This window comes from Cariama cristata, unplaced genomic scaffold, assembly GCF_000690535.1.
Source record: "Cariama cristata isolate BGI_N322 unplaced genomic scaffold, ASM69053v1 scaffold20592, whole genome shotgun sequence".
In the NCBI taxonomy this organism is placed as follows: Eukaryota; Metazoa; Chordata; class Aves; order Cariamiformes; family Cariamidae; genus Cariama; species Cariama cristata.
In genome coordinates this window covers 25790-38979 of record NW_009602410.1, presented here as the reverse complement: position 1 = coordinate 38979, position 13190 = coordinate 25790, and the positions used below count along the sequence as shown (strand labels likewise).

The following is a 13190-nucleotide window of genomic DNA, read 5'->3' as shown; positions in this document are numbered from 1 at the left end:
GGGCCACCTCAGGCCGGACCGGAGGAAACCGGTGAACGGCGCGGTCGGTATCGGGCGGCCCCCGCGGTGCCACCCCCCAAACCTGCCGAGCTCAGGGCGGGGGGCTGTCGGGGCTACCTTCTCCTATTTAAAGTGCTTCTCGGGTTCCTTTTGTTTCTATAAGCATCTGGTGTCTCAATGGTGCCGAACCGTTGTGGACTGTTCTTAATATAATCGCAGTGTTACTTGTTTGGCAAATATTTAATGTTATGTTGCTGAAGGCTATGTCAGCATTTTGGAGTTAATAAGCTTCGTGTATAGTACTCTATAGATACCTTGGAAAACTTCCATATTTTGCCAAGAACATCTTTGAATTTGGAACGGTTGTATCTTAAGTTTGTTCTAGTTGCTTTATCTAATTTCCATGTTAATTTTCCGCAGTATGAGTGGGATCACTCGGTTCACAAAAGGAAAAGACTCACCCGTGTGAAAAGGTCTCTGGTGTACTACCTGAAAGGTAGAGAGGTCAGGATGCAGAATGAGTCCAGCTATCACCGCGTATTGCATGGATATGCAGCCCAGCAGCTTCCCAGCCTCCTGAAGGAGAGAGAATTTCACCTTGGAACCCTTAATAAAGTGTTTGCCTCCCAGTGGCTGAACCACCGACAAGTGGTGTGTGGGACAAAATGCAACACAGTGAGTGCCACCTCTCTTCCCTCTGTTAATTATTCCACCCCCCACCCCAAATGATGCTTACCATAATCAAAGTACGTAGACTGCCAAGGAGAATATTAGTAAGCACTTAGGAACAGCGTCAAAATCACACACAATTAATTTTGAATGAAGGTCATGCTTAGTGATGACCCGTTCTCATTTGAAAATACGGCACTGTGCAGAAGGCTGCAAACCCAGACGTGGCCTGTTCGTGCAGCATCTGTCTAATCTGTGCAGAGACATTTACATCTGTTTGTGGGATGGAGAGCAACAATGGGGTCGGATCTTTCATCTTGTCCTGCAAATGGAAAGTTAATGACAACACTTAGCTTTGCTCATGCCTGGCTGAAGTTGCTAGTAAGACTCTTTTTTCATTATGCTCAGTCCAGCACGTTTTGGTTTTATATATGGTTCTGTGTTGATGATTTTGAAAAGTTACTACAAAACTGAAAACTGTGATTAAACTCCAGATATTAATCAGAGCAGCTAGAAATGTTCCAAGCTTAAAAAATGAATTTCAGATCTTCAGGATATCCTTTGATTGTTGACTTCATGATTTTTCACTCTAAATCTGTTTCCAGTGTTCAAATAACTTCTCTCGTTTACCTACCTTTATATTCTTCAGCAAAAATTGAAACCTCTTCAGACTCGTAAAGTGGTGCTTTGGATTTGAAACGTTAGAGCAGAATATTAAATTTATGTCTTATGTGATTAATAAAAAGAGAAGATCATACTTCTTAAGTAATATTCTTTCTGCCAGAGTTAGCAGCCCAACTTCATTGGCTGAGATTGCAGTTTCACCTATGAAGTTCTGATTGAATTAATGCGAAATCCCAAATTTGTTCTTTGCGAGTCGCTTAGTGCCACGGAAATGAATCAGGTGTTGTAAGGAATGTATAGATCAAGCAGCTCTTAAACCTCAAAGTACATCAATTGGCATGATTGTTTCTTTACCTCAATAGTTTTTGTGCCAAAGCCATGCTCAGTGGTCTGACTTGCAAGGGACAGTGGTTTTTGTTTTTTTTTTGGATGTTCTGTTATTCTTCGTAGTTACATAGTGGGAGACTTCATACAGTAGCCTTTAAGCAAGGCCTAGCTATATAAGTAAAACAATCTTTTAACAGGAATGAGCCTGAAATAAAATCTCTCTGCTTGCTTTCTCCACTTGTGTTCATTGCCTCGGCCGGTCAGCAGCCAGCACTGTTTGTGGAACAGCTTACAGGTTGAAACACAAGCTCTCAAAAATCTTGCTTACTCTAGCAAGATGACTGCGTGTTTTATAGAGCTGCAACAATTTTGCTGTGTTCTGTAACTTCTGTAGTTCTAGTGCTGCTGCTGCAGTGAAGATAAATGAGCAAGTGCGTTGGTAACGCAAACTTGCAGAAAATTGTTTGAGACCAAACAATCGCGGAACTGAAGAGAGATTCAACCATATTGTTGTTCCCACTGCATACACTGCAGTGAAGTGTATGCTTTCACAGGTGGACTTAACGTTACAGATGGACCTTGTCTTTTATTAAGTAAAATATGATGATTATTAAAGAAATCACTTCAGCATTGTGGAAGATTGTCTATGAATTATGAATACTGTAATAAATTTAGCTTGGTTGCTTTGTGTTCACATTTGAACAAGTAGAGCGTTAAACTCTACACTCTAATTATGAGATTTCTCTCTCTCTCATCTCCTGAGTAAGTGACCTAATGAAGAAGAACTCCTTTGCTGATTCTCATACGCTGAAGTTGTGGCATTTAAGTTGGGAGTAAATCTAAAACAACTTACTTGACTTTAATGGGGTTTGCTGCATTGGAGTGGCACCTAAATAAAGTTAATGCAACAGGAAAATATAAACCATAGCAGTTATTTTAATCAAAGTTTGAATGTGGCACGGAGAGCTTTTAGCATTTAATTATAAATTGCCCTTGGCTATACTGTGCCAGAAGGATTCACTATTTTTAATAACAAAACAAAAATAACACTCCTGTCATAGGGGAGTAGGTTTGGTTTTAGTCACTTTGACGGTACTAGACTCTATAAACACTGATAGAAATGTGAAGCTTTCTGTCAATTGTTCATTTAAAATGAGGATTATAAGTTATTTAATTGTTTGAGGTAACATTTTATCCTTAAGAATATCCCTGGGTATGATTGTGTCTATGAAATAACTATTGTTTTCCAGTGGATCCTGGTGCTTACAGTTGGGCAGCCTAAATCAGAAATTTAGGTTTCTTAAAGGTGCATGGTTCTTCTGATAGATTTAGAATTATGGAAGCTATATAAGCATTCAAGTGTCTAAAAATTCAAACGCAGTCACTTGGGCCTGGTTGAGGTAGGATTCATGTTTGCAAGAATCTCCTAGATCCTGTATGCAATGGGCTTCTTGATGTTTTTCAAATTCAAATCAATGAGTAGGGAAACCTCTGAGAGGTGCAGGTGTTTAGAGTGTGTCACTAGGGCATCTAAATTACCAAAGGCTGATACCATGAAGTCTCAGAAGAAGATACTGCCTGTAATCAGCATCTTCTGTGCAAGCTTCTTAGAGAAACTTTGAGACTTATGTAGGAGACAAGCTTATGGCAAACAAAAACACTGAACACGAGATTGCTGTAGTTTTCTTTTTTTTTTTTTTTACTATTTCAGGAAATGATGAATAAAGCAGCTTCCAAAAAGTTGTTCCAATAATCATTTTGCAGCTTCTTTTGATCCATTAGTTCTGCGTATGTGTTCAGGACATAATTCTTTTGCTAACTGTGAAGTTAAGGATGAAAAAATACAAGAGCTGTAAATCATTCCCTGAATACAAGAAGCTTATTAGTTTCCAGTTGCTTGGGAATATAATTGCCTGGAATCTAATATTTTTATTTGCTTTTTTTTTTCCCCCTCAGGCAGACCTGATAGATGTATTTGTGTTTAAAAACCTCCTTACTAAATGCTCTCTTCTGTTTTCTTTTGTGGCTTTTCCAAGGCGTGAATGGGTTGGCTTTTGAATGCTAGCTGATACCTTTTCTTTCTTTGGTAGATTCATGTGTTGCTTTGGGTGCCCTGCTGCAAATCACCAGCTCTTGTTTCTTAGAGATTTCAAATTTGTGCAAGAGATTCCATGTCTATTCCGTGCATCTCATGCAATTATAACCTACTCTTGTAGTCTTAGGGTTGTAGTGGTGAGAACACAAGGCACAGTTACTCTTACATCTGTGAATATGGAGTCTCTATGGGGAGAATTATTTCCACTTGCTTTGTGAGTTCACATACCTTCTGGCTTTGCACATGTAATGAAAAATCAGGAAGACTGCTCATTTCTGATCCCAGGAAGGAAATGAGATGTCATGCTCCTGTTACCAAAAATCGTAACCAAGAGAACTCTCTAAACCAAATCTTAGTTTAGAAAGCCGACATTGGTTTATTACAGCACTGGGTGCAAGGGGGATCGCTCCTCCAAGCATGCACACCGAGTAAAATTAAGATACATATTGTATACCATGAGACATTTGCATATTCATAGTACACTACATATTCACACTTAGGATTGGTTATAAGTTTCTCGCTTCTAATGTAAATTAGTACGCAACCCTCAGTAAGCACTAATGAAGCCTCTCTATTAACTGTGCATGCTCCCCAAGCCGGGTTTTGCCCTCTTTCGGGGGGGCCATTTGAGTTGGAGGTGGCGATCTCCCACTACCACAATTACCTCTGTCCTGCTTTCAGCTACTTTATTGTTGATGTCTGACGTTCTATCAGCTTGGCTCCCTTCATGTCTAGAACTCCCTCTCTTGAAGGCCTCTCTCCACATTCTTGCCTACTGCCTTAAATAACGGCGTCCCTTTTTTATTATTTGTTCTTTTTCTTGATGCTTCCAACCTTGAGATGCCAGGCTAAAGAATGCGTCTGCTTTTCTGCTAATTTAGCTGAGTTATTTAACCCTTTGGTATCACTCCTGCAGTTTGTAACTCTACTCAAAAGTCCACTGAACAGTCACCAAAACTCAGGGTAAATAAACCTCTGGTGCCTGTAATTGACACCTCCATCCACCTTTTTTTTTCAGTGGCTTGTGAGTAAATAGCCAGGTGGTGTTTCTTGTCTCAAGAGTGGTTTTCTGTTAACTGCATGTGATACCCATCAGAGTCTGGTAGTTTCTGTGACCGTGATGGTGTGGGTGGTAGAGATGCCCTTTAGCAGGCAAAGTCTCTCACTTCTCTATCCTTTGCCATCTGTTGACATGTGTTAACTGTCTGCCAGCTTCCTAAAATTAACCACGGAGGGCAAGACACAAATAAAAACTGACAAATGTGATTTTGACAGCAAACAAATTCAATGACATCAAAGTGTGTGCCCATTAGCTAGTAGTGCTTCAGAGTTTCATGGCAAGGTGGAGTGTCTGGTTGCGTGGTCTTGTCTCTAGAAATGTGAATTCAAAGTCAGTCAACTTGCTGGCTGCTTTTACTGTTGCGCACTTCTCAGATGGTTTCTTTATCTTCAGGATTGTTTTTCTTTAGACCCTTTCAAGGAGGATGTGTAAGGCTGTTACCTACTTGTCACCTGTGCTGCACAACCTTTGAGTAGGTTTTGTGCTAAGATTAGTGTGTGTTCTGATCACCACTGGAATGGAGACATACCAGTTTGATAGCTTAGTCTTTAAAGAGTCCATGTTTCTTTGGGGTCTTGGCGTGTACTAGTAAATCTGTATTGCCATGGAACGGAAGAACCTTATGCCAAGTGTTTTATGAACATGAAAAAGATGGTTACAATCTGAATAAAAGGCAAGTCTGAGAAGACCTGGGAAAAATCAAAGAATGCTACTTAGTGTGACCAACAATAGTATTGATGTAATCACACTGTAAGCATTGTCTTGCTTTTGTTGTTCTGTTAGCAAAAAAAAAAAATTGAAGGAGAAAAATGATGTCATTTTCCATCTTGGCTGAGGGTGAAATTTTTGAGACCACCTTCAGCTGGTCTGGAGTTGTGCTGTTGCAGAATGGGATGTTCCCACCTGCTTGTTCTTGCTGACACTGATGTGTGTGTGTGGCTGGGGAGTCAGCTGGATCAGCTTGCTGCTTTGTGTTCAAACAGGTTTTCTTGTAGGGTTAGTTTTCACCAAAGGCAGAGATATGATCCAGCTGCCCGCACAGCTACCTGTAGTTGCTGTAACAAGGATGGTCAGAGTGGGTGGGTGAGGAAGAAGTATGTGGATTCTCAAAGACTGGCCTAAGCTGATAGTGAAACTTCATTGTGATTGACTCTCTTTTAGTGAGTCTATTTTTAGCAAGGCAATGTGTCTATCTTGAGTTTCTTTTAAATGTTGGTATGAATGACAAGAATGTGTCCGTGATTTCTGACAGCAGTATGTGAATAACTGGGGTGCAGAGTGTCTTGTGAGCACTTCTGGGAAAAATAAGCAGCCTTTCATGCATGTTCTTTGTGCCTTGCACATCTACATCCATCCTGCTTGTGTAATAAAAACATGCTGTAGCTCAGGGTGGCACCCTTTGTTTTTGTTCCAATTGATTTGTACAATCAACTAAGACATCGGGCTGCCTGTTCGTCTGCTGTCCTGTGTGCAGCGGCAGCAGCGGCGGACATTGAGAGAGTCTACGTGCTGCCTTGAAATGGCATTTGGTAGGCCTGTTTTTTAATCATGCTGTATAAAGTCAATGCTTTCAGTTAAAGATGCATGGGAAGGGCACTTACATTTGATGAATTGGTAGCTTTGGGTTTGTTTGATTGGTTTTTTTTCCCCCTAAACTGTTGTCCCTGAAAGGCAGGTTAAAAAATGGAAGTAGACTTGATGGAAGAGCCTGGCAAACTCTTTTGCTCTCAATATTGTACATAAGAGAAGGATGGATTTTTGTGGTTCAGACTGTGGTCCTCAGATACCTGATTCCCTGCCACAGCCTTTATTTTTGGCAAGTTGATTAGTGAAGTTCCTTAGTCGACGAAGAGGGTCAGTTTCTTGATTGACTTGATAGTAAGCAGTTGGAAAACAGGACGGTCACATAGTAATTGTATGGGAGCCATTTGCCAAAATAACTTCTCACTACCTCTGTAAAGCAAAAGAAAAGTAAGTATACAGCTAGTAATTTCATGGGTGTGAAAAGTAGGGCCAGATCATGAATATTCATTACTATTACAAATGTAGTACCTAGCCATGCCTGTCTGCCTTGATCCTTTAGTGACAGCACTGTCGAAAGCAGTACATCTGAATTGCTTAAAAACAAATAAAAAAGAGGGAAGACAGATTTCTCTTTATCATGTCATCCAGCCTGTTTCTTTGTTAAAACAAGGCTGTCCTGAGAGGATGCAATAGCTGAGTCTGCTCCATTTCTCACAGGTGAAGTGTGGGCCTTGGACTTCTGGCAGATAGCCAAAGCAATCCTGGCTTGGTAGATCCTGGATGTTAAGTTATTTGGCGTGCTACTGGCTGACGTGCGTATGTTTTACAAGCAGGAATAACTGAATTATGTGCAAAGCTTAAAATCAAGGGACAAATACGCATAGTTCACCGTTTGGAGGTTGATGGGGGTTTACTGCATCCAGGAGTTGTTTTTGGGGCTGGTTTTTAGTTTCTGTATAATGAGTAGCTGGAAAAGAAGTTCTTATTCCTGCTTGAGATAAAGAAGAAAATAGACGTGTAGTTTAGCTATCAGGACTTTGTCAAGACTCTTAGAGTCCAGGCTGTTTTGGAGTTATTTGCAGATGTACTTACTTCAAGAGTAGTGAAGGTACCAGTTTGCTGGCAGAATTAGCCCAATTTCAGTTTTTTTTTCTTCTGGTTTATGTCATTGTATGCTGCAGTTTTGGCTGCACTTGTTTAAAAGCAGTCAGTTATTTTGTACTTTATTTACTCTAATGTCTTTAAAACTCTTAAAACCATATTTAAATTTTCTGCATTCTTAGCTTGGTGCCTACCTTGTTTCTTAACATTTCTCCCTTCTTGGCTTTAGAAGCATATTTGCAATTGTTTGGCTTCTCTTGGCTTCTGTGTGCTGGGTTACAGGGAAGATTTCTTGGCAATCAATGGTGCAGCTTGCAATTGTAAGCTTCTGGCTTCCTGTCCTGCCCCAGGTGATGCAAGACCCCTAGCATATGCAGACAGCGGTTGCTTATGTTATTCTAGGGACGTGGTGGTTGTTTTTAAACTACCCACAGCATGCCAAGTCACGTACCAAGCAAGGGGAGAAGTTACTGTGTAGAACTTTACAGCTGCAACTACGAAGCCAGTTCCTTAACTGCGCGAAGTTTTTTGGCCTAAGAACAGCTGCTGTTCTGGTTATGGTAATACTGTGCAACTGGAGGAGAAAAGTGAGGAAATGACAAAGCAATTCAAGGGCTGACAATGGATTAGAGTGGTTTACAGGCCGGTGAAAGCACTGTGTCTTGTTGCTGCTTCTGAGAATATCTTAATTTGGAAACTTTTTATAGGAAAAAAATGTTGAGGTTGGAGATCCAGGGCAGAAACGTGAGGGACTGATACTTCGGCATTGTGTGTTTCTAAATTCTTTACCTTCTCAGCCCAGTTAGTCAGAGTTTAGCTAAAGGAATTTTTCATTAGAGTAAGTCTTTATTAACATCGTATCAAACATGGATGTATGACAGTGGTGTCAGACTGGAAAATGTGAAGGGTTTTTAATTTCAGTCCTCCTACCTGTTGAGATGCTCTTCAAAGTCTGAATCTCTTACAGAGTTTCGTGAGTCTGTGGACATCCTGAGGTGTAGATATGCTTTCCTAATTAGCACTTCTGCTGCCAGCTTAGGACTTGCAGATGATACCTGCAAGCCTTAATCTTAGGTACTTAACTGTTGATTGTGTGGGGTTTTTTTCAGTAGTTGAAGGAGGATAGTGGAGGGAATTGGGCATTTCTACTGGAATGAAATATTGAAGAGGAAAAGAGGATGTGGAGTCATAGGGGAAGGACCAGGAAGGCTTGAGAGGAGAGGGAATTACTGGTCCTGATCCTTGAGTGCAGGTGTTAATTTTCAGGGACATGGTAAGGGCAGAGGGGCTGCTGTGTACATTTGTGTTTTTACCAGCTGTCTCAGGCAGTGAACTGCACTGTAAGGCTTGGGAGAAGTGAGAAGTGCCTCCCTCCTACTCAGCTGCACTTCAGCTGTTGCCTGACCCCACACCTGCATGCAAAATAAAGAACTAAACATGAAAATTCAGTCCCTGTAGGAACAGTCACCTGTTTGTGCAAGACTGCTGCCTATAGAGGAAGATCAGTTGCAGGCTGAAGGTGATGCGTAATTCTAGACACAACACACATAGTGACAAATAGATTTCAGCTTTCTGTGCAGAGTTGAGTTTGAGATACCATACTTTATCAGGTTTTGGTTTGACATTAATATTCTGCTAGTTCAGTACATCAAGAATAATAGATAAGCTGCTAAATTCTGCTGGTTTTTTTTTTACGCTTATTAAAGAACAGATCTATGGTCTGTGAGTTCACCAAAAGCAGCTTGTATGTGTAACTTCCCTTTGAGAACCTCTAGATTTCTCTTCTGTCCTTCTAGAAATGTCTGACAAAGGATTTCAGAACAGTTTCCTTGAGGAAATTACATTGAGTTTTCCTTTGTTGTCTTCTCCATCTTGTTCACTTCAGAGGCTTTGAGACTATGTTCTTCAGGGTTGTGTGGAATTTAATTATCCTGGGCAGTGGTTCTACATCGCTTTCCTTAGTGCCAAGTCAGCTTCAGATCCTCCATTTGCTTGCTTCAGTCATGTTTCTTCACAGGGCTCTGTCCCCTCTGCTATACCTATTTTGCTGTTAGTGTAGCTGCGCTCTGAACATCATTGGTGAAATGATCCAGCACAAGAGCCTCCCAAATGAAAGTGCATTGTGGCAGGCCATGTAAACCTTTGTTCTGGTTTAGATTGTAACCCTATAGTTGTGTGCATTTGAACTGGCATGACTCTGGGTATAATGTCTGTTTGAAGAGTTGTAAGGCTCTGAGTTTTCTGCCAAGGGAACAGTGACGTAGAGCTCCAAAGTACTCTAGTTACTATTCTCTGTGTATCACCAGAAAATAAACTCCAATTATATAAAGTATTAGTTTGCCAAAGCCAAAAATTCATGGTAAGTATCTCAACTGGGAGGCAGGAGAGTTGTGCTAAGCCCGCTGGGGCTTACTGGCTGTTTTGAGGTGGGTCTCTTTCTCACTCTGATATGGGGAAACTGTAAAACAGTATTGTTTTGTCACAGTATTGATTTGTCAGAGTATTGAACAGGGAAAAGAGTTTTAGATTCAATGGTTTTGTTAACTGGTAAACCTCCCATGCCAAATTTCTCAGCCAAATGGGATGATTGAAGTAAAACCCACTGTAATTAAGTTACTTTACTTGTTTTAAGAATGAATTTATGCATTTTTCAGCCATTCTTGCAGCATTTGTGGATTCCAACTTCAAAAGAATGTCAGTTCCAAACAGGGAGGATATTTGACCATCTTGTTTATCTTACCTATTTGCTGATGACTTACATCTCCTGTTTTTTCCCCCAGTTATTTGTAGTAGATGTCCAGACTGGTCAAATTACCAAGATTCCTATTCTGAAAGATCGTGAACCTGGCATGGTGAACCAGCAGGGATGTGGTATTCATGCCATTGAGCTCAACCCCTCGAGGACCCTTCTGGCCACAGGTGGAGACAACCCCAACAGTCTTGCAATTTATCGTCTGCCTACACTCGATCCTGTCTGTGTGGGAGATGTAAGTGGGAGTATTTGGAAAAAGTTTATTCTGTCACTTAGAAGAATTGCCACTTTGAAGTCCCTAACATCAGAGCAAGGTTAGGATTTGGGAGTCTTGTAGTGGAGAGTGAATTTCTGAAAGCTTGAAAACATTCCTGATTAAGTTGTCTTTTTTGACGAGATATCTTAAATGTGAGTGAGTACATAAACATGTGAGACGATTCGCAGGGTTCTGAGTTGGATTTCTTCTTCCTCACCCTCATTCAGGTCTAATTCTGATTACTTTTAAGCACGGAAAAGGTAACAAAATCCTAAATGTTAAAGTCTAACTGTGGTGATGAACTCTGAAACTAGTTTTCGTAAAAAAACTCTTTTGAGAAATGGAAAAGATTATACAAGTTGTTCAGATTTTCCCCTTCTCCAGTGCAGCTTATGTATGTAGTATTTCAGAGGCGGAACTTGGCTTTGAAGATTGATTCTAACCCAGTGGCTTATAGCAGTTTGATAGACTCTGGTACTGCCTCTATTTCTGAAGGATCATGAGGCCTTTTCAAAATAGCCAGTCTTAAAAAGAAAACCGGCTGAAATTAGTATGGTGGTGTCCTGTAAGCACTTCTTTTATTTCTCCTTTTTATTCAGGGCTTCACATAGACGTTAACTACAACAGCAGAGGTCAGGTTAGAGTTTCTGCAGTAGCAGATAACCAGCTGCAGGAAGGCTCAACTCTGAAGATTTGTATGACTTGTTATTCATATGCATGCTGCTGTGACTTTACAGCTTTTCAAATGGAACTAGAGCCTTATGGTCTTTTTTTCCCCCACAGGTTTCTCACCTGCTAAAGAAAAGTTTCTGAAGTAATAGTCTTGAAAAATTCATCTGTAGGTCCTATATTGTAAACATAAGATTTTGGTTACTATTTATAGTAGGGATGTGCATTTGAAGAAATAAAAGTATGTAGCTATTTTGCAGAAGTAAGGAATACTGCTTTCAAAGTGGAAAATCTAAGGAAAAGTCCTTAGAATTGAGATAAATTTGTCCTTGGTCAGAGACCTGTTTTTCCATCACCTAATTGCTCTCTCTTAATTACACACTTCAAAATCAAAAAAGTTAAAATTACTGTTAGGTACTTAAACTGCTCCAGCTTGATACTGGAATCTTATCTGTATGTTTTTAGTTTATGTCTGCCCTTCTGAGTTCGTACTAAAAATCAAAGTGAAGAAAACTTGCGTGCTTTGAGACTACTCTAGAGTATAATGGCACAGAAAAATCTGTCCTTTTTTTTTCTCTTAGGATGGACATAAAGACTGGATATTTTCAATTGCATGGATCAGTGATACTATGGCTGTTTCTGGTAAAGTCAATTTTTTCTCTATTTTTTTTCTCCTCTCCAGAATTTTATACTGATGTACAGGACTTGATAGGTCTTAGGGAAGCACTTTTATCGGGGCATTTGAAACCACTTGGAGCTACCGTGGCTGTTTAAACCTTCTTGGTCTTAGTACAATGCTTCACTTTATTTGTAGTGCCCTGGTCTAGATTTGATTTTTCTAGTATCAGAGGGAATATTACTGTCTTTCTGGTTGGTGTTGCCATGAGGGGATCTCTAAACACAATGAGTTACAGGGAAGGGTTCCACACAAGAAGAATAATTTCAAGAGGGGTGTTGTCTGCTAATAACATTGGAATACAGCAGAGCAATATTGGTTTCCTGAAATCCTGTGAAACACTAATTAATGAAAATTCAGTTTCTTTTGTCAAGCTATCAGTACAGTTGTGTGTGTATGCATGTGTGTATATATATATATGCACATATAGTATGGCAGTTAAATCAGAAGGCTGTAAAAGAAAAGGTCAGTTAATGACTTTTTAGCAACTAGTTGGATAATTAGTGTAACTTCACAAAATACTACTTAGGTAAAGGCAGCAATAGTAATATGCTGTTGCATTAATTTAGTAGTTTACTGTCTGTCTGTGCCAACAGGGTCTAGTATGCTGTACAAGGAGGTGTAAAACTGTAGGTGACAGAACATCATAACAATCTCTTAAAGATCAAATACTTGAATTGTTAGTTTGGTAAGATTTTTTTTTTCACAAAACCAAAAAGCCAATCCTGGAATTTGATTTTGAATTTAATATAAATGTTGATCCATGCAAGTCTCCAACCCAAATATCTGCATTAAAAAACCATTGTCAACTCGTAAGCTTGAAGAGAACAGCAGAGATGATTAGATATCCAAGGGAAAGATAAGGACCCGATGGAGTACAGGCACAGCATATGAGATTGATCTGTGCTGCTCTCAGTGTCTTCTGTGTGCTCAGAGGTGGAGGTGTGAGTAGACTGCTGTGTCCTCTGTTGTATGATGCTTAGAGCAGGGTGTAGGTTCTGCTCTCCAGACCTGAGACACCGGGGAAAACTTGTTGAAAGCAATTAGCAAGTCTGATTGCTAAACTGAGTTCCTCAGAACTTTGCTGATGATCCTAATCAGGAGGAAACAAAGACAACTAACTTCTGACGTTGTTTCAATCTTATAGATTTCAATTGCATGCATATCTGGAAGTGTGGCACAGAAATATTCAAACTCTGAACATGGAGGATATAGCAAATACCTTTTATCTGAATTAAGAAACTAAATGCAATTCTTTTGTGACTTTCTTGGGGCAGGTTAAATGCCACAGGGAGAAAAAAGGGCATTTGGTCCCATGGCAGAGCACACTGATCATATAGCCTGAGGGATTTGGCAGTATATTTTCTCACTGGTGTCAAAATTGTTGAGAGAGTACAAAGAGGACTACATACTTCATTATTCCCCTTGCTCGTGTTA

The 13190-nt window shown here is 40.1% G+C and overlaps 1 protein-coding gene across 1 annotated transcript in view; it reads left to right on the top strand.

Annotated features, from left to right (window-relative positions):
- Positions 1-420: 420 nt before the first annotated feature.
- DCAF12 (DDB1 and CUL4 associated factor 12) overlaps positions 421-13190 on the top strand; it is a gene marked incomplete at its 5' end in the record, with an annotated part of 22867 nt that continues 10097 nt past the window's right edge. The window contains 3 exons of the mRNA XM_009694761.1: positions 421-675; positions 10181-10387; positions 11659-11719. Coding sequence (XP_009693063.1) covers positions 421-675; positions 10181-10387; positions 11659-11719 — 523 coding nt within the window. The remainder of the gene's footprint in view (positions 676-10180; positions 10388-11658; positions 11720-13190) is intronic.